General features: G+C 52.1%; 1 protein-coding gene across 2 annotated transcripts in view; it reads right to left on the reverse strand.

The window, feature by feature from the left end:
* Positions 1-1,299: 1,299 nt before the first annotated feature.
* NRBP2 (nuclear receptor binding protein 2) overlaps positions 1,300-24,112 on the reverse strand; it is a 58,110-nt gene continuing 35,297 nt past the window's right edge. For both annotated transcript variants that reach the window (XM_054018261.1, XM_054018260.1), the window contains exons 9-18: positions 23,850-23,905; positions 20,793-20,888; positions 13,518-13,650; positions 13,178-13,280; positions 12,929-12,979; positions 12,251-12,386; positions 8,484-8,537; positions 5,763-5,826; positions 4,696-4,751; positions 1,300-3,331 (exon numbers count right to left, since the gene is read on the reverse strand). In XM_054018261.1, the coding sequence (XP_053874236.1) occupies positions 3,263-3,331; positions 4,696-4,751; positions 5,763-5,826; positions 8,484-8,537; positions 12,251-12,386; positions 12,929-12,979; positions 13,178-13,280; positions 13,518-13,650; positions 20,793-20,888; positions 23,850-23,905 (818 nt within the window). In that variant the 3' untranslated portion in view covers positions 1,300-3,262. The remainder of the gene's footprint in view (positions 3,332-4,695; positions 4,752-5,762; positions 5,827-8,483; positions 8,538-12,250; positions 12,387-12,928; positions 12,980-13,177; positions 13,281-13,517; positions 13,651-20,792; positions 20,889-23,849; positions 23,906-24,112) is intronic.

Here is a 24,112-nt window from a genome sequence, read left to right on the forward strand (position 1 = left end):
AGCTGTGTGCGGGGGGGGGAGCTCAGCGTGCAGGGAGGGAGTAGCTAGGGGCTGTGTGCGGGCAGGGGGATAGCCTGGGGCTGTGTGCCAGGAGGGGTTGTGTCCAAGGGAATGCTGCTGCTGTGAGACCCATCTATGTACTGAGCTACCCCCCACCTGTGCACAGTCCCTAGCTCCCCCCTCTAGGTGCACAGTGAGAATGGCTCCGTTCCTTGTGGCTGTGTGCATGCTGGGCTAGGCCATGCCCATCAGCACCCAGTGGTTTGTAGCCACCAAGGACTACACCTACCTGAGCTTGGAGACTGAAAAAACTGACCTGGATGCACAGAGCACTGGGCATTGTCGCTTGCCCTCCCCAAACATTCCTCTGTTCCCCCTGTGGGGTTCAGGAGCGAGGGCGGGCAAGCGGTGACGCCAGGTGCTCTGTGCATCCAGGTCAGTTTCCCCACATGGGTTGTGCTGTGAGGCATCAGGAGCTGTTCTCCTGCCCTCCCCTTACTCAGCCCACATGGAGAAACTGACCTGGATGCACACGGTGCCTGGTGTTGCAGCTCCCCCCTCACCCCCTGTAGCTCCGCCCATGATGACAGACCACCTGGGACTGTGCCACAGCTCACAGTTTGGGAACCACTGGCTATATGAGCGCAGTGAGCCCATCTGACTTTGTAATCTACAAATCTACCTAAAATCTATTTCTGCAGAAAAGGTTGGGTCACAATTAATTGTGGCAAAATGGTAAAAGTAAAATCAAAATTCAGATTTGTCTTTTAATTTTGAAGAGACCAACCAGCTCAGCATCTCATACATGAACATAAGAACAGCCATAGTGGGTCAGACCAAAGGTCCCTCTAGCCCAGTATCCTGTCTTCCGACAGTGGCCAGTGCCAGGGGCCCCAGAGGGAATGAACAGAACAGGGAATCATTAAGTGATCCATCCCCTGTTGCCCATTCCCAGCTTCTGGCAAACAGAGGTTAGGGACGCCATCCCTGCCTAGCCTGGCTAATAGCCATTGATGGACCTATCCTCTATGAACCTATCTAGTTCTATCTTGAACCCTGTTATAGTCTTGTGAATCCTGGGATAGTGTTCATGTGAGCATGAAATAAAATAAATTGGCAAGCATGTTAGTGTCTAACAGCAGATGCAAAAGACTGGCAGACAGACTAACACGGCTGCTACTCTGAAACTAGACAGTAGACTGGGACTCAGTTCTTGTATTCTCCATACAGAATTGGAAGCTTTCCCTTTTGGACGTGTGCCTTTTCACACTTACAGAATGAGATACAGGCTCACAAAGGTGAATCGCATAGCATTGTATTTAAAGAATGTGAGGCGCTCAGATACTAGGCGGATGGGGGCCATATAAGTACCTAAGACATCGATTATAAGCCCTTTGGCTTGTTTTGCACTGGATTTTTTTAATAAGTTCTTCCACCAGAAAAAAATTCTTTGCAGGAGGGGGGGGTGTTGAGGAAAAAAACACAACAATCCTTGGTGCTGAGCAGACAGACTGCAGTGTTGTGTTTTGTTTTACCAGCTGGAGCTCTTTCAGGGTGTGGGGCTGCATTCCTCAACCTCAGATAGTCCTTGCCTAATGCATCATGTACTCTAGGAATTGTGTAGAGGTTAGCTAACGAATACACCACTGCAGAACTCAGCAAAGGCACTGGGAGGAAAATTCTCTAGAGAAATCGAGCTCTGACTTGTTGGTTATACAAAGAAATCAGCAAGGGGAAAACCTAGGAGCTGAACTAGAGCAAATTGCTCCATCAGGGACATGAAACAAGCACAGCACAAAGCAAGCTTTCAGCATTTCCATAGACTCAAGCCCAGACTTGTTCTGGCATAAGCAGAAAGAGTGAGAAGCCCCACTGACCAAGCATTAGGAGAATGTTTCTCCACCTAATTAGTTCAGCATTTCAGTGTACCTGGCTCTGGATAAGCCAATTGGACATGGAGGAAGCTACTTTACCCCTTCTTTGTGTAATGGGGAGAGTAAACAATCCACAAAGACTCCAAATGGGTCACTCAGTTATCATGTTTTGTGATGGGGTTTGTTCTTTTCAATCAATTTATTGAAATGTCTGTATCTGCAAAGTTAGCACAATATCAGCACAACTTGGAAAACCCACGTAATTAAACAGCCAGGACAGCTTAGCAAAGCAGCTTAGCACGGCAAACCCAGCACACCACGATGAAATCTGTGCTGCGTGGCAAAGCGTACACAGCCAGAACTAGACAGGGAATCAGGCACCGTGTAAGAAAGTCAGCATAGCATGATACAGTCAGTGCAGCGTGGCCCATATGGCCTAGTGTGAACAGTACACTCAGAGCAGCGAGGTGCAGGCAGAGCAGCATGGCACAGCCATTGATACACAATTCCTATTTGCATAATACACCAATCTTGAACCTGACAAATCAGCAGCTATATTTGCCCCCACTCTCCCATCTAATGATGGAAATTCCACCTTTCACTGTGTCTCTTAGCCTTCCAAAAATTCACTAACTGAAATGACAGAGGCTGTGCTCAGCACCAGTGGTGGTTCTGTTGGTCCATATTTTATGAACCACCTGATGGTTCAGGATTCCTGCAATTTCTTCCCATGCCCTGTCAGTCAAGCTCACAATGTCCTCTCCTCAGCCTAGCAGAGGGAGTGCAGTTCTTATGATAAGGCATCGCAATGGCTCCTTTGCCCTGGGGGACTCCAGCAGAGCAGGAGGAATCAGGCCTGGAAAAGGGGTGGAATACGGCAGACAGGAAACTGCTCAAGATCCTCCCAAACCTGCACTCTTTCCCTCCCTGCTGTGACCATTTCCAGCTGAGGAAGTGAAGTGATGGCCCACAGCGAAGGTGCTTCTTGCTCCCAGAGGTAAATTTACCAGTTGTGGGCTCTTGCAGCAGCTTTGCATCTTCAAAAACCCTGCAACTAGAAGCTTCCTGCATGATCCTCCACTCCTAAAACCACCTCACCGCTCGCCTTGGCCTCCTTCAGAAGTGGAGGCTGGAGAGCACTTTCTTGGCGGGATCCTGGTAACAACGACGCATGTCAAAGGCCTCATGTTTGCTGGTCCTTTCTCTTCTTGCCATTTTCTTTCTGAATCACAGGTTGGATGGACAGTAGAGATACAGCCAGGAACAAATGGAAAAGGTCACCTCTGCAGCGGAAAGCCTGATCAAGAGCCCCACAGTTCCTTCTGGCCTGGAACAGTTCCCATCCTCCTTTGGGGGGCACCTCTCTGCCCAGAACTCATCGGGGTGACTCACAAGGGAGGAGACCGGTGCTTGTGAAAAGCATTTTCTAGGAAGTTGGCCAGCATTTCACAGTCATCCTAGGAGAAAGGAATCAGCAGGTTAATTAGGCTTGGTGTAGCTGAGAGCACTCCCCACATCTAATCCTCACTATCACCTCTCATGTCTCTACCGTAGCAAGGAGAAGAGGAGACCTGGTGAGCATGACTGCAGATGTACAGGGCTGTGGAGATCCAGAGAGGCAAAAGTAAGGTAAGCAGAGCAACTGATGCTGTAGAGGGGTCATTGGATTGCCAGGAGCCTCGTGGTAACATTCTCCTACCCAAGTGAAGGAAGGATTCGTTAATTTCCCTGCCGCGGAGGGTCACACACACCACGACACCCACAAAATCACCGGCTTCTGAAAGACTTTTCTCTCTGCTTCTTAACAGAAAATTGTTTGTCTTTCAAATCAACAGATTGTACCAGGAGCCACATATTTTCCAGAAATGCTCTACGGGAGGGGACTCCTGTTCTCTCCCAAATCTTCCCCATTCATTTTGGCAGATGACCTCTGTTCTATACGGTCCATATGCTCAGGAGGCCGTCCAGGAACGAAGTATAAATGCACCATCTTGCAAGTGGCCAGCAGGCAAAGCTGTTTGTCAAAGGAGCTGACTAACTGCTTGGGTAGGGTCAGGATTCAGATTGAGGAATTCTCCCAGACTTCACTTACGGTTTCCAAATTCCCAACTCATGGGCAAAACGCGACACCATTTTCTGGCAAAAATAAGTGTGTCTGCTTCCTCCTAGCCAGGCTTCCTGCAGGCTGCTCTGCTACTCAAAGCATCTGCATCCCCCTGGCTCTGGACTGCTGAACTAGCTGGGCCCTCCCTAGCTCTGGGGCCACTGAAGAGAACTGTGCTGTGCACAAGTTTGATGGTGAGGGAATTGATTCCATCTTCTGGCCAGGTAGAAAGCTGCAGTGTAGGTCAGTGACTGCTGTCTGGGGCAGCAGCAGGCATGGGTGCTTCTCTGGGGGAGGCAGGAGGTGGCAGAGAGTCTCATCTGGGCTCTTTGATCTAGGCAGCTCTTCTGGTTTCATACTCCAGAATCATTTTTAAATTTGGTCCCACTCACTGGGTGACTCATGCCATGATAATATGGCTACTCCTGTCATTGGAGCAGCCTGGAGCCAGGCCTGAGCAAAGCAGATAGGCAAAGAGTGACAGCATGGTAAAAAGTAGGGGGTTCATCATGCAACCATAAACTGGCCCCGTCTGACCCTGGTCAGTCATAAGAACAAGCTTGCTTAAATGGGAAAATAAGTGAGTGGACTGCCCAGGTCATGCCCCTGAGGCCTAGGGTGTTGTGGAGAATTAGAGAGTCCTGTGTTAATATATTGGCAGCAGATCCCTGCCCGAGTGAGCCGCGCAAATTCTAAAGGAGGGGGGAGGAGGCTCACCTCATGGATGAATCCGTAGTGCACCAGCTCTGAGGCCAAGCCCTTGGAACTGTCAGCTGCAGAAACAGGGTTAACAGTGAGAACAGGAAATTCCTGCCGCTCGCGTTCCCTCCAGAGAGCACTCTCGTGGCACACAGCCCAGCTGGAAGCTTTTGCAGACGCATTTGGCTTTGGGGACACAGATGGCGTGAGCCTAGGGCTGGCTGAGCACCAGCCCATGCGACTATGGGGCAGACAGAGTGTGTAGGTGAGCACTGAGTGGGCCTCATGCCAAGTGCCGGGTGGAATGAGCTTTGCAAGGTTCCACTCCCAGACCAGGCAAAGTGTGGCCATCTCAGCAGAACGCTCTTTTGACATTCTTGGCTCAGAAACCAAAAGGGGCCTTTTATGATACCAAGCCCTGTTCAGAGAGATCCCTGGCTCTGGGCTTTTCGGCTGTCTGTGAGGCCAGATAAAGAACTCTGACTCCAGGGCGCTCGATAAGGATGGCTGCACTTTCCTCCAGAGGGCTCCTGTCTTCCCCATGAGTCGGGCTGGGACTGGGCATGCTCTGAAGAGAACCACCTCTGGGCTCTGCAGCAGAGCCAGGCTGAATGGCTGGGAACTTTCACACCATACAAGGGCAGCTCATCACTCAGCCATGGACTTTCCCCCTTTACTAAAGCTGCAGAAAAAGGCTGCCGTCTCAGGGGAGAAACTACCTACTTCCTCTTCTCTTGACAGGTGTCACAGTTTTGGGGTGCAGAGATGAAATTCTGATCAGGATAATGTGAATGTTCTTAATGGCCATTCCACTCTGCTCCCAAAGGCTGTGAGCCCGGACACCCGCTGCTCTGGGGACACAGGTGGGCAGGACCCTGCACCTGGCTGGCAGGGTTCAGGCTGCCTCCTCCAGTGCACAGAGGAAAGGAAACCAGGTTGTAAACAGACTGAGCTCTCTGGAGTAAGGACCACGTCCTCCTGTAAGTCTGAGCATGGCCTTGGGCCATGGGACCCAACCCTGCTCAGGGCCCTCAGGCACAACTACTAGATCCATAATAGGACATGATAATTATAAATAAACCTACTTGGCAGCAGGTCGTAGCTTAACTGTCGGTGCAGCTTGTCCTCCAGGATTAGCAAGAGCGTGAGCTGCAGCAGGAAGAGAGAGCGTATTAGAAAAGAGCATCAGCTTCTCCTTAGGAAACAAACGGGCAGCTCCTTCAGCCAGCACCAGAGGCTGCTGGGAGAAACCGGTAGTGCTGGTGCAGGAGATTGCGGGCAGCCGGTCAGACATGCCCTTTGAAGGCCCTGCCTGGAATGAATGTGCCCTTTCCTCTATCACAGCTAAAATGTTACATTACACTGGGAGAAGGGTAGGGTCAGAGACACCCCCACCCAGTGCAACAATCCCAAGTCTTTCCCTCTCCGACTCACTGCAGGCTGCAGTGAGTGCTCTGGGAGTTCCTCGCAGAGGATAAAGGGCTCAGGATCCCTCCGAGGATCCACCCGGAGAATGTTAGCTGAATAGAACAAGTCTTAGTGTCATTATTGTCCTTGCAATGATAAAAGAGCCACAGATCAAAATCTCCAGATCCTGGATACAGCTCCCTCTTACTAAACGGGACCCCTCAGGCCACGATCCTGTCCCTTTGGAATCACAGAACCCCCAAGAGATGAACAAGGGATCCCAGGCACACTTGCACCAGAGCAGAGGAGTTTTCCCCCTACTGTTACTCGCACCTTCTTGTCAACTATTTGAAATGGGCCATCCTGATTATCACTATCAAAGTTTTTTTTTCCTCCTGCTGATAATAGCCCACCTTAATCGATTAGTCTCATTAGAGTTGGTATGGCAACCCCCATTTTTTCATGTTCTCTGTATCTATCTATCTTCCTACTGTATTTTCCACTGCATGCATCTGATGTAGTGGGCTTTAGCCCACGAAAGCTTACGCTCAAATAAATGTGTTAGTCTCTAAGGTGCCACAAGGACTCCTTGTTGTTTTTGCTGATACAGACTAACACAGCTACCACTCTGAAATTAGCCCGTGTGACTACATAACCTGGCCGAGCAGAACGGAGAGATGCTACAGCCAGTGTTAGACCTATGACAATTACTGATTTATACAGCACCATGGGGGTACCCAGCCCCCACAAAACACATGAAGTCCCTAGGCTCTGTTTGCCAGAAGCTGGGAATGGACAACAGGGGATGGATCACTTGATGATTACCTGTTCTGTTCATTCCCTCTGGGGTACCTGGCATTGGCTACTGTCAGAAGACAGGATACTGGGCTAGATGGACCTTTGGTCTGATCCAGTATGGCCGTTCTTATGGCGGCAAGGGCCCTACCCCTAAGGAGCTTACAGTCAGCTTTGGAGAAACACCAGGAAGCTGCAAGGACCAGGTGTGGGAGGCCACAGACAGGAAAGAAGCAACAGAAAGAGACACAGGTCTGTGGATTTTGATCCCCTCCCACAGTACATGAGTTTGCACCTCATGTTTGGGTTTGCCCCATTATAGGGAAGGAGCTGCCCACTAAACTCAGAGCTGGCCCAGCTTGGCAGGGTTCAGATCTGGGGTTTGGGTTCAGGCTTGCCTACACAAGAAAGCAGCACTGGTTTAACTGAAGGTGTGACTTTAATCTGATTTAGCTAAACTGATGCTAACCCTGACGTGGGCATTTATTTTGATTTAACAGCAGCATACTTCAGTTTCTCTTCAACTCCCAAGAGCGGCCACTCAGGGGCTTGCACCAGTTTAACTAAATTGGTTTAAAAATTGCTGAGAGTTAAACCCGCGCAACCTGCTCATCTAGACACGACCGAAGTGACCGCAGTGAATCTTGGGGAAGGCAAGGAAGGTGCAGAGCTGGCACTGGATGCACAGAAGAGGAGTCGTCTCTAAGCACAGGGTGTGGTGTAATGAATTCTCAGGGTCGAGAGCGAGGCAGTGGGCAGAGCACAGGGGGTAACAGCAGGTCTAGGAGGAAGCACAGGCCAAGATGTGAGACCCTGGCGCAGACGGAGGAGCTGCTTTACTAACTTCCAGATGGAGTCTGCTGTATTCACGTTCCTGCTGATCCTGTCCCGGCAGTGCTGCCCACACACAGCAGGACAGTCCCTGCCCCACTGACTAATTCTAGCCAATGCAGCAGTCAGGTTTGCCTGGCCTGATTTAATCCTCCAGTGCTGCTCATTCCTTCTGGCTCCACTGTCTTCAAGAGTTGTATGTTACTGGGGACAGAAGTCTGCTTTACTGATGGTTACTGCTGGGATCACCTCGTTTTGCTCGTTAGGAGACTGGTAATCAGCACTCCATCAGCCTTCACTGCTCTTATTGCATTGCCCCCACCAACAGTGCCAGCGCCACCCCCATATGTCTCTGCTTTTTTCCATGCCGCTTATCCTGGATCATCGTCCCAGAGCTGCCCTCTCCTCTACCTGACCCCACCTGTGCGGTGATGCCCGTAGGAACGCACTCCAGGTCTAGTGGCTAGGCTGACTGCTGTGGGGGAAACTGGTTTTGTATTTATTTATAGAGCTGCAAACATCTCTGTTTGTGTAATTTGTGGCTGTCTCCCTCCCCTCACATCCCACAGCCCAGCTGTCTTCCTAAAAACAGGGAGCTCTTTGGGGCACCCTGCTGGAACTCGCTAGCAGCACTCTGCACAGTGGGCCCCTGCCTGCTACTGTAACAAACGTCCTACCAACCTTTGTTCAAGGGAAAAGGGGAAGGACAGACCGAGAGGGTCATGCTCTGGTACTGGCCCAGTGCTGTGAGCTCTGCTGGGCTCATCACTTACATGCCACTGGGCCTTCTCTTCATTCATCTCCATGCTACACTGCATCTGCACCACCTAGGAGAGACCAAGACAACCATCAGTGTGGGAGCAGCACGGAGCATCTGCGCTCTGTCCTCCTTCAGCTCTGCCATATCCCTGGCCAAGCAGTTGACTTCCCCCCTCCAACTTACATCCCACAACCCCCAACTGCCTATATGCCACCTAAAACCTTCTCCCATTCCCTCCCTCATTTCTGTCCCATAGGAACTGCCAGACTGGGCCAGCCCTGGGTCCACGTGAACCAATACCTGTCCCTGCCAGGGGCAGCACTAGCTGATTAAGAGGAAGGTGCCGGAACACTGTGTAGGGGACAGTTATGGAGTAACCTTCCCCTCAAGGGAAATCTCCTCCTATCCCCGTTTGTTAGGGGTTGGCTCCCCCCCCCCCCCCCCGAAGCAGGAGGGGGTTACAGCCCTTCCCAAACTCTTGGTTACATTTTAATATTACAACTCTGGGTGTTCGTGGCCATATACTTTGCCTGCACCTTTCTAATCCTGCTACGCTCTTGGCCTGACTGACACCTGGTGAACGCCAGCATTTATTCTGTACCAGTCCATCATGGCCTGAAGCGGAGCAGGGCTGGGGTTTGGGGAAGGGGTGGAGAGGGGCAGGGCTGGGGGCAGGAAGAGGCGAGGCAGGGGTGGAGGTTTGGGGGAAGGGGGGGAGAGGGGCAGGGCCGGGGGCAGGAAGAGGCGAGGCAGGGCTGGGGGTTTGAGGAAGGGGTGGAGAGGGGCAGGGCCGGGGGCAGGAAGAGGCGGGGCAGGGGTTTGGGGGAAGGGGTGAAGAGGGGCAGGGCCAGGGGCAGGAAGAGGCGAGGCAGGGGTGGGGGTTTGGGGGAAGGGGTGGAGAGGGGCAGGGCCGGGGGCAGGAAGAGGCGAGGTAGGGCTGGGGGTTTGGGGAAGGGGTGGAGAGGGGCAGGGCCGGGGGCAGGAAGAGGCGAGGTAGGGCTGGGGGTTTGAGGAAGGGGTGGAGCGGGGCAGGGCCGGGGGCAGGAAGAGGCAAGGCAGGGCTGGGGATTTGGGGAAGGGGTGGAGAGGGGCACGGCCGGAGGCAGGAAGAGGGGAGGTGGGGTGGAGGCTTGGGGGAAGGGGTCGGGTGGGGTGGGACCTGGCACGGAGCAGGGGGTTGAGCACCCCTGGGGCCCAGAGGAAACCGGCCCTAGTGAAAGCAGCAATTATTTAGGCTCTAAAACTCTGATTGACTCACCACCTGCAAATTGTTCCAAGCTCTTAATCTTTCCCCTCCCCTGCCTCCTTTCTCAATCACTGTAGACAACACCTCCATCCTCCCTGTCACTCAAGTCTGTAATATGGTGTCACCTTCCACTCAGCCCTCCCTCTAGATCCTCACATCCAGGCCGGGTTCTAAACCTGCCACTTCTTTCTGCAAAACACCAGCCTTTCCAGCTGCCTGATGCCCAATTCTCAGACAGGAAACAACGTTCAGCACCAACTTATCCTCGCGGCGGAATCCCACTCCTGCTAACTGGGGTGACGTGATGGCTGATCTCTCTGACCCACTTTGCTGTGGCAGCTCATGCACTCCGGGACAAGAGCGCTGCTGGCTCCTTAGCAAGCATGGATGGTCCATGCTGCCAGGGAGCTGAAAACTATGTTCTCACACAATGGAAGCATCAGTGGGAAAAAGTCTAACTCCCTAGGGGCTTGTCTACAGATGCAACACAGCAGTGGTGCAGCTGCGCTGCTGTAGCGCTTCAGTGTAGACTCACTTACAGCCATTAAGAACACGGCTACTGAGATTGTCAGCTCTTTGAGGCAGGGCTGTCTTTCTGGTCTGTGTTTGTGCAGTGCCTAGCACTGTTCACAGGGGCTCGTAAGCAGTATGGCTTTACAAACAATAAGCACAGAAGTCCTCTTCCTGGCTTCTCGTTTTGATTCCCCCCTTTGTGTCCCTCCGCTAGCGCCTCTTCCACTTCAAAGACATACACTAAGTGCCTTCACTGTAGAGCAGTGGTGGGCAAACTACGGCCTGGGGGCCACATCCAACCCTTCAGATGGTCTAATCTGGCCCTCAAGCTCCCGCTGGGGAGCAGGGTCTGGGGCTTGTCCTGCTCCAGCCAGGGAGCGGGGTCGGGAGCTTGCCCCGCTCTGTGCGTGCCGCAGCTCCCGGAAGTGGCAGCATGTCCCTCTTTGGCTCCTATGCGTAGGGGGTTCCACACACTGCCCATGGCCCCGCCCCAAGCGCTGCCTCTGCAGCTCCCATTGGCCGGGCACCTGCAGATGGAGCAGCGCCCAGAGCCGCCTGGCCGCGCCTCCGCATAGGAGCCAGAGAGGGGCCATGCCGCTGCTTCCAGGAGCTGCTTGAGGTAAGTGCTGCCTGGAGCCTGCACCCCTGACCCCGCCCATGCCCCAACCCCCTGTCCTAGCCCCAATCCCCCTCCTGCCCTCCAAACCCCTCGGTCCCAGCCCGGAGCACCCTCCTGCACCCCAAACCCCTCATCCCCATCCCAGAGCCCACACCCCCAACCAGAGCCCTAACCCCCACCCCTGCCCCAGCCCGGAGCCCCCTCCCACATCCTGAACTCCTCATTTCTGGCTCCACCCCAGAGCCCGCTTCCCCAGCCAGAGCCCTCACCCCCTCCCACACCCCAACCCCCAATTTCATGAGCCTTCATGGCCCGCCATACAATTTCCATACCCAGATGTGGCCCTCAGGACAAAAAGTTTGCCCACCCCTGCTGTAGAGCCTTTGATGGCCTATCCCCGCTTGCCCCATCTTTTTTCATGTACCATAGACATGTCGACTCCTTCATTCATTCAGGAAATGATGCCAGTCTTGATTGTCCATTTTAGGAAATTTCCCCACAAGCCAACTCTCATTACATCCCCTGTGCATGGGAGAAGCTCCCCAAAACACCTCTGCAAAGCCACCTCATTGTTCTCTTTCAAATCCCTCCCTAACACTCCCCCTGCTGCCAGGCCCACAGAAACCTCAGCACTGCTTAGGCAGCTGGTGTGCTGTGACCTCTGCATTTCATCCTGACCCGTATAGTCTCACTGTTTCCTTGTGTCTCCTCTGCCTGTTATATCCACCTACTGTCTACAGTCTTACACTTGGACTGTAAGTATTCTGGGACAGGGACTGTCTCTGTTATATATTTCTACAGCACCCAGGCATCTAGAGCTACCGTAATACAAAGAATAGATAGGAGTGTCTGTAACCATGCGTCCACTCATGCTTGCCCCACTCCCCTGCTCCCTTCAATTGTTTGCTCTGCCCAGTTGGCAAGACTGTACCTTCCACCAGAGCACAAGCAGTGTGGGGCAGGATTTCTCTCCCTCTCTGTGCAGCACCCAACACAACTGGGGCCTGATCTCAGCCGGGGTCTCACTGTAATGTCAGGGTCAAAGAATAATCAATCCCTGCCTCCCATCATGCACTGGGCTTTAATGCTGTCCATGGACCTACTGGGAAGTGCACCAGAGACCAGCCCCAGCCCAGCCTGGCTGCTCTGACGGGTCAAGGCTGAGAACAAAGTGCATTAACTCGATCCCAAGTGGGGAGCCCACAGCACTCACTGTGGGCACTGGAAACATATCTCTCGTGCCTGCAGGAGAACCCACAGTGGGTCTGGGGGGCAGTGCCAGACCCATGGGAGGGGAGTCCACAGGGCAAGAGTGCAGCAGAGAAGGGCACTGTCTGCCTAGTTCCAGCAGGGGGTGCTGTCCCCAGGGTGGCATTTGAAATGGTCCCACTTTCGCCCTTACCTTCCTCGTCTCCACATCGAAGGGCTCCGGGGTGGGGGTCTTGGCTTTCTGGGGGTCCTCCTGAGGCTGGGAGAGTGCACGCGGGAGCAGCTGGGGCCTGGTGGCAGCGAAGTTCATCAGGGGATAGATCCCATTCCTGCCACAGAGACACAGTTAGGTGGAACCAGCCATGCCCAGGCCCAGCTAGCAAGGGGCGAGGGAAGGGTCATGGCCCCGGGGAGCTGTGCTCCAGGAGGAGGAGAAGCCGGGCCCTGTTGATGTGGGGGAGGCAGCAGGGCGCAAGCCCTTCCCCCCAACTCCAGACATGGCTGCCTTGGGGTCCCGCGTGGTTCAGGGGCTGTGAACAGAACGGCCCCCATGGGGAGGGGGACAAATCAGGAACTGACCCAGAAACCACTCAGCAGAAAGGAAACATTTCTGCAAAAGCTTCCCTGCAGTGTTCGTGACACTGGCAGCTCCACACAGCCCAGGGACGAGGCATTGTCTGGCATCCAGTGGTCAGGACTGAACGAAACCAGCCACCCCACTGGTGCTTGCACTAGAGAGCCTTAGCTCAGGTCTCTGGACGGGCTGAGGCCCTGTCTGTCCGAGCCTCACTGGCAGCATGTTATCCACGCATGGAGCTTCTGAACAGGCCTGGCTGAGGGATCCGTGGGACACCACCCAACCCCAGCTCACCTGACATCCTCCAGGAACTTGTCAAGCTCCAGGAAGGAGACTTCTGAGTATCTGGAAGAGAAACAGGAGGGAAGAGGTTACTGGGGACAGCAGGGCAAGGAGGGGCGGAGAGAGGGGCTTGGGGAGAGGTGGGGCAGTGACACTAGGAGCACCAAGCCATCTTTGCTGGGCGTGGAGGTTGCACAGTTTCCTGCCCATCCACACTCCCTGCTGGGGCTGCCCCAAGATCCCCCTCCCCAGGGGTCTCACCTCCACTGCACTGCGGGCCGCCCCTCTCGCCGGATCTCCGCCATCACCATGTTCAGGTCCAGCTCCTTCGTCTTCTCCTCCACCACGTTCTCCGGCATCAGGTCTACAGCAAAGCCAAGAGAAGAACCTGTCAGCTGGGAGCTCTGCACAAACTCTCCCCACAGGCAGGGGCCTGAGCCTCCCCTTTCCCCGAAGAGGGCCCAGAGAGCCTCTCCCATGCCCTCAGCTGCGCTGGGGCAGGGATTTGGGCGGCTGCCTCTGGTACAGCCCTGCTCAAGGCTCAGTCTAGTGCCAGGGCTCTGTAGCTGAGCGTCCCCGTTCCTCGTCCCCACTCACTCACACTGGTTGTTGATGAAGCAGTGCGCTGCCAGCAGTTTGAGGGAGTGGACCTCAAAGAGCACCTGGTGGAAGAGCAGATTATGGGCTGTCGGCCGCTTGTCCGGGTTGAGGAGCAGGCACCCCAGAATGAAGTCCTGAGAGGCAAAAGGGGGGGGCATGAGCCTGCAGCAATGCAGAGACCTCCCCCCCTGCAGCCCCACCACAGTGTCCGTCCCCTCCTCACGCCCAGGAGAGGCAATGAGTGCCCATACTCTGAAGGCTCCAGTAGCCTTGTGCCAATGGGCAGCGTCACCAGAGGGCACTGCAGGGTGCACAGACTTTGGTGCAATGATCGTGGAATTCGTGGTACCCTTTTAAGGGAACAATGCTCCTGGGGGTCCTGTTGCAGCCTGAGGCTGGGCTACCAGGAGCGCTGGCTCCTAATGCTGCTGAGCAATGTGAGGGTGGAGGATGCAGGGGAAATTCAGCAAGGAGACTGGAAAAAGAAGGGGGGGGGGCATCTAACAGCCCGTCAGAATCAGCACCTGAGAGCCCTTCCTCTGCGCTCACAGGCTAGGAGGCATCCAGGGGCTGGGGCGAGAGGATTCAAGACACAGCCAGATGGGGGAGCTGGAAATGCTTAATGACGGCCTGCAGAGGGGAAATGCTAGACGCGTGCCCTTTTCTGCTCCTCAGTGGAAAAGAATGGCTGGGGAGGCACTCTGTGACCTCTCTGCTCTGCTTCTCTCTATTACCCCTCTCCCCAAAAGGTTTGCTGCTTTATCACCATAGAGGAGTCAGGAATGACAGGTCCTGCCTCCCCTGTTTGCTGGAGGACTTCTGGGAAGAGCAGGAGACAGGAGCAGGAGCTCTCAGCCCTCAGTGAGGGAGCATCTGAATCGCTAACAAAGAGCTTTGGATTTAACAGGGGTCAATAAAAGCCAACCAAAAGCACAACCTTAAACTGCCTGGCTGTCCTTCCCCCCCAGTTCCTCTGGCTCCTCGCCCTTGGGAAGAGTGAAGTCACAGTCCCACCAGCTCCAAAGTCAGACAGGTCAAATTCCAAGCAGGAAAACCAAGCTGATTCTCTATCCATACGGACCACCCCCTTCACAGCCCCTTTCTCCATTAAAAGGGCATAAGCCCCAGATGTTTGTGGCCTTTTCCAGGTCACCTTTAAGAACAGAACAACAGGGCATGTGCTGTGCCCTGACTTGGACACAGGGAGTTAAGGCCTGTCCCCACCCTGAACCTGAAAGAGCAGTGTAAACACTCAGGGGAAAGGCTGGGAGCCCATTACAACTGCACAGGTGCTGCTGCTGTGTCCCGGGGGACTTCTTACTCTGGAATGTTCCAGGATTTTCCTTCCACTACATCCCTGCTAGTACAGAGCAGCCACCTTTGAGTGGGGGCTGCCATTCCACTAGCATAGGGGAAACCCAGCAGAAGTCATAGAGCTCTGAGCCGGAAAAACCCCAATAGATGTCTGAGAGATCCAGGCAGGGACATGAGAAGGGCCATGCTGGGTTAGACAAATAGTCCACCTAGCCCAGTGTCCTGTCTCTGATAATGGCTGGTGCTAGATGCTTCTGGCAGTGCAGGTTTAGGGACACCCAGAGCATGGGGTTGCATCCCTGCCCATCCTGGCTAATAGCCATTGATGGACCTATCCTCCATAAACTTATCTAGTTCTTTTTTGAACCCTGGTATTGTCTTGGCCTTCACAACATCCTCTGGCAAGGAGTTCCACAGCTTGACTGTGTGAAGAAATACTTCCTTTTGTTTGTTTTAAACCTGCTGACTGTTAATTTCCATTGGATGACCCCTGGTTCTTGTGTTATGTGAAGGGGTAAATAATACTTCCTTATTCATTTTCTCTACAGCATTCATGGTTTATAGAACTCTATCATATCCCCTGTTAATTGTCGCATTTTTAAAATGGAAGTCCCAGTCTTTTTACTCTCTCCTTCTGTAGAAGTGGTTTCATACCCCTAATAATTTTCCTTGTCCTTCTCTGCATTTTTTCCCATTCCAATATATCTTTCTTGAGATGGGGCGACCAGAACTGCATGCAATATTGAAGATGTGGGCATACCATGGATTTATATAGTAGCATTATGATATTTTCTGTCTTATTATCTATCCCTTTCCTAATGATTCCCAACATTCTTTTCACTTTTTTGACTGCCGCTGCACATTGAGTGGATGATTTCAGAGAACTATCCACACTGACTCCAAATTCTCTTTCTTGAGTGATAACAGCTAAATTAGACCCCATCATTTTGTATGTACAGTTGGGATTATTGTTTCCAGTGTGCATTACTTTGTACCTATCAACACTGAATTTCATCTGCCATTTTGTTGCCCAGTCCCTGAGTATCCCTTTTGTGAGATCCCTTTGTAACTCTTCACAGTCAGCTTTGGACTTAACTATCTTGAGTAGTTTTGTATCATCTGCAAATTTTGCCATTTCATTGTTCACCCCCTTTTTCCAGATCATTTATGAATATGTTGAACAGCACCGGTCCCAGTACAGATCCTTGGGGCACCCTGCTATTTACCTCTCTCCATTTTGAAAACTAACCATTCATTCCTACCCTGTTTCCTATCTTTCAACCTATTACTGATCCCTGAGAGGACCTTCCCTCTTATCCCATGACTCCTTGCTTTGCTTAGGAGCCTTTGGTGAGGGACCTTGTCAAAGGCTTTCTGAAAGTCCAAGTACACTATATCCACTGGATTCCCCTTGTCCACATGTGTTGAAACCCTCAAAGAACTCTAATAAATTTGTGAGGCATGATTTCCCTTTACAAAAGCCGCATTGACTCCTCCCCAACATATTGTTGTTATCTACATGTTGTGACAAAGTTCCTCCTCTATCTTGGTGGGTCCTGCACTTATTGGCGGATTTTCTTGCCTCAGAGATTCACCATGTGGGTTAGGGAACAGCCCAGAGACCTTCCCCTCTGGAAGAACTCACAGTCCAGGTCAATTGGGAGATTTGGGGGGAACCCAGGCCCACCCACCCTCTACTCCGGGTTCCAGCCTAGGGCCCTGTGGACTGCAGCTGTCTATAATGCCTCCTGTAACAGTTGCATGACAGCTACAACTCCCTGGGCTACTTCCCCATGGCCTCCTCCAAACACCTTCCTTATTCTCCCCACAGGACCTTCCTCCTGGAGTCTGATAACACTTGTGCTCCTCAGTCCTCCAGCAGCACACCCTCTCAGCTCCTTGCACCTCTTGCTCCCAGCTCCTCACACCACAAACTGAAGTGAGCTCCTTTTTAAAACCCAGGTGCCCTGAATAGCCTGCCTTAATTGATTCTAGAAGCTTCTTAATTGGCCCCAGGTGTCCTAATTAGCCTGCCTGCCTTAACTGGTTCTAGCAGGTTCCTGATTACTCTAGTGCAGCCCGTGCTCTGGTCACTCAGGGAACAGAAAACTACTCATCCAGTGACCAGTATATTTGCCCTCTACCAGACTCCTGTACCCCACTGGTCTGGGTCTGTCACAATGTCTAATAATTTTGTTCTTTACTATAGTTTCAAGCAGTTTACCTGGTACTGAAGTTAGGCTTACAGGTCTCTCATTCCCAGGAGCCTTTTTTAAAAAATTGGCATTACATTAGCTACTCTCCAGTCATCTGGTACAGAGGCTGATTTAAGTGATAGGTTACACACCACTGTTAGTAAGTTCTGCATTTTCATATTAGAGTTCCTTCAGAACTGTTGGGTGAATACCATCTGGTCCTGGTAATGATAAATTAATGATGATAAATTAAACAATAATAAATCAATTTGTTCCCAAACCTCTTCTATTGAGACCTCAATCTGGGACAGTTCCTCAGACTGGCCACCTAAAAAGAATGGCTCAGGTGTGGGGATCTCCCTCATATCCTCTGTAGTGAAGCCCAATGAAAAGAATTCACTTAGCTTCTTCACAGTGGCCTTATCTTTTTTGAGTGCACCCTGTGACGAAGTGGGGGGTTTTCTTGTTTTCTGTGGAGTTTCAATGGTTTGCATGCGGAGGGGGTGGGACTCAGTTTCCCTGGGTGTTACTGGTTTAATGAGGTGAGGGGAGAGGGAGTGTGTTTTGCAGAGGACTGGAGAGAGGACGTGGGGACCCAGCCAATGGCCGGGAGGATGGATACCCCAGCGACCGGTGACCTGGCGACCTGGTGACCCGGAGGCCCAGCTGAGGAGACGCAGACGGTTCTGGCCAGTGGGCAGACAATGGGCTGCAGAGTGAGGACCCAGTGACCTAACCAGCCGGTTCCAGCCAGAGGGAGAAGCAGGAGAGGAGGCCCCGGTTTATGACCCTGTTTACCTGGAGGGAAGACAATGGACAGAGGTGGGGCCTGGGGCCGGGGATCTCAGATGCCCAGCGGCGAGCAGGGGGGCTCTGGGCTGGAGAGGGGAAGCAGGCAGAGCCCACCTGGATGCAGAGAGACTGGGATGTGCTGGGCTGAGGGAGGCCAGGCCTGAGGGTCAGAGAGTTTCCTGTGCTGTGTTCAACTCTCAATAAAACCTCCTGTTTCATGCTGGCTGAGAGTCACTCTGGTCTAGAGAACAGGGTTGCATCAACCCCTTCGGGGGTGGAGGCCCGGGGGTCGAGAGCGAGTGTACTCCCTGAGGGGGCCCACGGCAGAGACAGACGTGCGCAGGCTCAGAGAGGTGCGGATCCAGGAGGTGGAGGGGCCGGACCCCGAGAGAGAGTGGACCCCCGAGAAGGGCTGTCTCACTAAAAGGGGCACCCCCCACGGACCGCGTGGGGCCAAGAGTGGGCACGATCTGTGAGTCCGTGACGCACCCTTTGGCTCCTCAATTGTCCAGTGGCTCCACTGACTGTTAGGCAGGCTTCCTGCTTCTGATGTATTTAAAAAAAAATTGCTGTTAGTTTTTGTGTCCTTAACTAGTTGCTCTTCAAATTCTTTCTTGGCCTGCCTTATTATACCTGACTTGACAGAGTTTCTGCTCCTTTCTATTTTCCTCACTAGGATTTGACTTACAATTTTTAAAGGATGACTTTTTGCCTCTAACTGCCTCTTTTACTCTGCTGTTTAGCTATGGTGGCATTTTTTGGTCCTTTTACTGTTTTTATTTGGGGTACAGATTTAGTATGAGCTTCTATTATGTGTTTTAAATAATCTCCATGCAGTTTGCAGGCGTTTCACCCTTGTGACTCTTCCTTTTAATTTCCAGGTAACTAGCCTCCTCATTTTTGTGTAGTTCTCCTTTTTGAAGTTAATGCTACTGTAGTGGGTTTCTTTGGCATTTCCTCCACCCCCCAAGGATGTTAAATTTAATTATGTTATGGTTGCTATTACCAAGCAGTTCAGTTGCATTCACTTCTTGGACCAGATCTTTGATCTATTTAGGATTAAATCAAGAATTGCCTCTCCCCTTGTGGGTTCCAGGACAAGCTGCTTCAAGAAGTAGTCATTTATGCTGTCTAGAAATTTTATTTTTGCCTCCCATCCTGAGGTGACATGTACCCAATCAATTTGAGGGTAGTTTATTATTATTATTGTTATTGCATTTTCTCCCTCGGTAGCCTTTCTGATCTCCCTGAGCATTTCACAATCACCCTCACCATCCTGGCCACGTGGTCAGTAGTATATTCCTTCTGCTATACTCTTATTATTCAAACATGGAATTTCTATCCATAGAGATTTCTATGGTACAGTTTGAGTCATTAAAGATTTTTACTAATTTGACTCCATGCTTTCTTTCACATATAGTGCAATGCCTCCACCAGCGCAACCTACTCTGTCATTCCTGTATATTTTGTACCCTGGTATTACCGCGCTCAGCTGGAGTATTGTGTCCAGTTCTGGGCACCGCATTTCAGGAAAGTTGTGGCCAAATTGGAGAAAGTACAGAGAAGAGCAACAAAAATGATCACTGGGCTAGAAAACATGACCTATGAGGGATGAGTGAAAAAATTGGGTTTGTTTAGTCTGGAGAAGAGAAGACCGAGAGGGGATATGATAACAGTTTTCAAGTACATAAAAGGTTGGTATACGGAGGAGGAAGAAAAAATTGTTCTCCTTATCCTCCGAGGATAGGACAAGAAGCAGTGGGCTTAAATTGCAGCAAGGGTGGTTTAGGTTGAACATTAGGAAAAACTTCCTATCAGGGTAGTTAAGCATTGGAATAAATTGCCCAGGGAGGTTATGGAATCTCCATCATGGGAGGTTTTTAAAAGCAGGTTAGACAAACACCTTGCAGGGATGGTCTAGATAATACTTAATCCTGCCATGAGTGTGGGGGACTGGACTAGAAGACCTCTCGAGGTCCCTTCCAGTCCTACAATTTTATTTCCCATTGATTATCCTCATTCCACCAAGTTTCTGCAATGGCTTTTATATTAATATTCTCATTTAATGTCAGTCACTTTAGTTCACCCATCTTAGTATTTAGACTTCTAGCATTTATATATTTTGTCAATATTCATGTGTTACATTTAAATGGGACACTTGTATGTTTGACAGTTCCTCACTAGCTCCTTCCTGGACTTTACTAACTTCTTTCCTATACTCTTTACTAGGATACAGAGTTTCCCCTTTGATAAACTCATCCCTAAAAGATTTCTCTGCTCGAACCGCATGCTCCTCTGCACCTGCCAGCTTTCCTCCTGTCCTTAATTTAAAACATCCTCTACAAACTTTCTAATTTTACGTGCCAGCAATCTGGTTCCATTTTGGTTTACGTAGAGCCCATCCTTCCTATATAGGCTCCTCCTTTCCCAAAACGTTCCCCAGTTCCTAATGAACCTAAAACTCTCCTCTTTGCACCAATGTCTCATCCGCACATTGAGACCCAGTAGTTCTGCCTGTCTAATGGCCCTGTGCGTGGAACTGGAAACATTTCAGGTCCTGGACTTTAATCTCTTACTTATCAGCCTCAAATTGGTCTCCAGCATCTCTCTCCTAGCCTCCAGACCTGCCCCACAGAGCTTGGGGACTCTAGATATAATCTCCCTCCATTCAGAGGGTTGGGCTGGAGGGAGATTGGGCCAATGGGGGGACCTGGAGCCCCATGGACCCTGAGAAGGAGAGTGGAGTGGGGATTGGGAGCCCCGTAGTTCCCGAGAGGGAGATTAGGACTGCGAGGGCGTGGGGGGGATTCTGAAGCCCTGCAGAGCCTGAGAAGGAAATTGAGATGGGGGAGCCCCAAGCCCCATAACAGGTGACTGGGGGGAGCCCTGAGCCCATCAGCAGGTGGGGCATTGTGGCTAGGCCTCTTTGCAATGTCCTTGGTGTTTCCTGGCAGGGCTCGGCCCGCCTCGCTCACCCGCATGTTGGGATCATCCAAGGAGTGCCTTGCCCGAGCAATCGCCTCCTCGGTGACTCGGCTGTCCCCATTGGATTGGATCTCCAGCACCGCCATCTGCAGGGGAGATCAGAGCTTAGCCCCCGCCACTGCACAGAGCCCCAGCCAGGCTGGCCAAGCCGCAGCCCCTCTGCTCTCACTAGGGAGCTCCTACTCAGACATTCCCTGGGCCGGGGGACGCTGCTCTGGTGCCCCTCTGGTGGGACGGGAACAGGTGTCAGGCCAGGCCAGTGACGGTCTCTCAGGCCGGACGTCTGGGTTCCCCCTAGCTCCACACAAGCTGTAGTCATAATGACCAGGAGGCTGCCAGGCAACTCTCCAACACCACATTCTACAGGTCACTGTCCTCCGATCCCACTCAGGAATACCAAAAGAAACTACACCATCTGCTCCCGAAACTCCCTGCTACAGCACGGGAACAAATCTACACAGACACACCCCTATAGCCCCGACCAGGGGTATTCTATCTGCTACCCAAGACCCATAAACCTGGAAACCCTGGACGCCCCATCATCTCAGGCATTGGCACTCTGACAGCAGGATTATCTATTTGGACTCTCGCCTCAGACCCTACGCTACCAGCACTCCCGGCTATCTTCGAGACACCACCGACTTCCTGAGGAAACTGCAATGCATTGGTGTTCTTCCTGAAAACACCATCCTGGCCACCATGGATGTAGAAGCGCTTTACCCCAATATTCCACATGAGGATGGACTACAAGCTGTCAGGAACAGTATCCCTGATGAGGCCACAGCACGCCTGGTGGCTGAGCTTTGTGACTTTGTCCTCACCCACAACCACTTCAGATTTGGGGACAACTTATACCTTCAAGTCAGTGGCACTGCTATGGGTACCCGCATGGCCCCACAGTATGCCAACATTTTTATGGCTGACATAGAACAACGCTTTCTCAGCTCTCGTCCCCTAGTGCCCCTCCTCTACTTGTGCTACATTGATGACATCTTCATCGTATGGACCCACGGGAAGGAGGCCCTTGAAGAATTCCACCTGGACTTCAACAATTTCCACCCCACCATCAACCTCAGCCTGGACCAGTCTACACAAGAGATCCACTTCCTGGACACTACAGTGCAAATAAGCGATGGTCACAAAAACACCACCCTATACCGGAAACCTGCTGACCGCTATACGTACCTACATGCCTCCAGCTTCCATCCAGGACACATCACATGATCCATTGTCTACAGCCAAGCCCTAAGATACAACTGAATTTGCTCCAATCCTTCAGACCGAGACCTACAAGATCTTTATCCACCATTCTTAAAACTACAATACACACCTGGGGAAGTGAGGAAAAGATTGACAGAGTGAGACGGGTACCCAGAAGTCACCTACACAGAACAGGCCCAACAAGGAAAATAACAGAACACCACTGGCCATCACATACAGTCCCCAGCTAAAACCTCTCCAGCACATCATCAATGATCTACAACCTATTCTGGAAAACGATCCCTCACTCTCACAGACCTTGGGAGGCAGGCCAGTCCTCGCTTACAGACAACCCCCCAACCTGAAGCAAATACTCACCAGCAACTATACACCACACCACAGAAACACCAACCCAGGACCCAATCCCTTTAACAAACCCCGTTGCCTACTCTGTCCTCATATCTATTCTAGCGACACCATCAGTGGACCCAACCACACCAGCCACACCACCAGGGGCTCATTCAACTGCACATCTACTAATGTGATATATGTCATCATATGCCAGCAATGCCCCTCTGCCATATACATTGGCCAAACCGGTCAGTCTTTACGTAAAAGAATAAATGGACACAAATCAGACATCAGGAATGGTAACATACAAAAGCCAATAGGAGAACACTTCAATCTCCCTGGCCATTCAATAACAGATTTTAAAATAGCCACCCTTCAACACAAAACTTCAAAAACAGACTTCAAAAAGAAATTGCAGAGCTACAATTCATTGACTAGGGACCGGGAGTGGCTGGCTCACTACAAAAGCAATTTTCCCTCTCTTGGTGCTGACACCTCCTCCTCAATTATTGGGAGTGGACCACATCCACCCTGATTGAATTGGCCTTGTCAACACTGGTTCTCCACTTATAGGGTAACTCCCTTCTCTTCATGAGTCAGTATATTTATGTCTGCATCTGTCTCACTCCATGCATCTGAAGAAGGTGGTTTTTTACCCACGAAAGCTTATGCCCAAATAAATCTGTTAGTCTTTAAGGTGCCACCGGACTCCTTGTTGTTTTTGTGGATACAGACTAACACGGCTACCCCCGAGACTATTTCCACTCAGGGCTCCAGGGCCTCTCTCCACCCCATTGTGGGGAGGATGAAGCACTCGATCCTGAAGCTGGCTTGTGGGTCCTGCCCAGAGGGGCCGGTGTCAGAGGGTGGGGCTGCAATGGGAGGGATTGGCAGCCCTGCTCCCTCAGGCCCCAAGCTCACCAGTACAGGCAGCAGTGGATAGCCACTCCCTGGATACATCCCCTGGGGAGGGTAGCAATGCAAGTCCCCCTTGTGAGCAGCTTCTCCCACTGGCCAAGGGAAACCTCACACCCATGTGTGTAACAGGCCCTGAGGGGTAAGACCAGTATCAGCCGTGCCCTCGGGCCAGGCAGGGCCTCAGCAGGAGGCGGGTTCAGTCTGGACAGAGATGGCTGAGGGAGGCATCTCACTCTGGGAAGGGGAGTCATAAGTGGGTGGGACCAGTTCTCCCATTGCTCCCCAAGGAGGGTAGCCGGGACAGCAAGAAATGGTAACCCCAGGAGCAGAGCCTCCGTCACAGCAATGGGGGACGGCAGGTCCGCAGAGCCTTCATCGGAGAAGAGAGGGCCTAGAGCTGCCCTCATAGGGGCAAGTGGAGGGCACCCAGACTCCATTCGGCAGGGAGCTCCTTGGCTGAGCTGAGATCCCCTTGCTCCTGCAGGGTCAGGGGAATGAATTCACCCTGCTCCAAGCCCCAAGGGAGACAACCCTTTGGGTAGTTCCTGGGATCTGTACTGGGGTTTCCTGGCTCCTACCTCCAGGGCGCACATTCCAAAGGAGAAAATGTCCACAGCTGTCCCGTCAGCTACATCTGCAAAACCAAACCAGACTGGTGTTCCAATCCACCACCACTTCTAGGAACACCCCAATACACACCTGCCCTATGCCACACACATACACATACCCCCCTCTGCCCCATGCATCACCATGCCCCCTGCACCTTCCCCATTTCCCCCTCCCCCATGAATCTGCCCCATGGCCCCCTTTTCCGCCCTACACACCTGCCCCATGCCCCTCC

The sequence above is a fragment of the Malaclemys terrapin genome, chromosome 2 (genome assembly GCF_027887155.1).
Source record: "Malaclemys terrapin pileata isolate rMalTer1 chromosome 2, rMalTer1.hap1, whole genome shotgun sequence".
In the NCBI taxonomy this organism is placed as follows: Eukaryota; Metazoa; Chordata; order Testudines; family Emydidae; genus Malaclemys; species Malaclemys terrapin.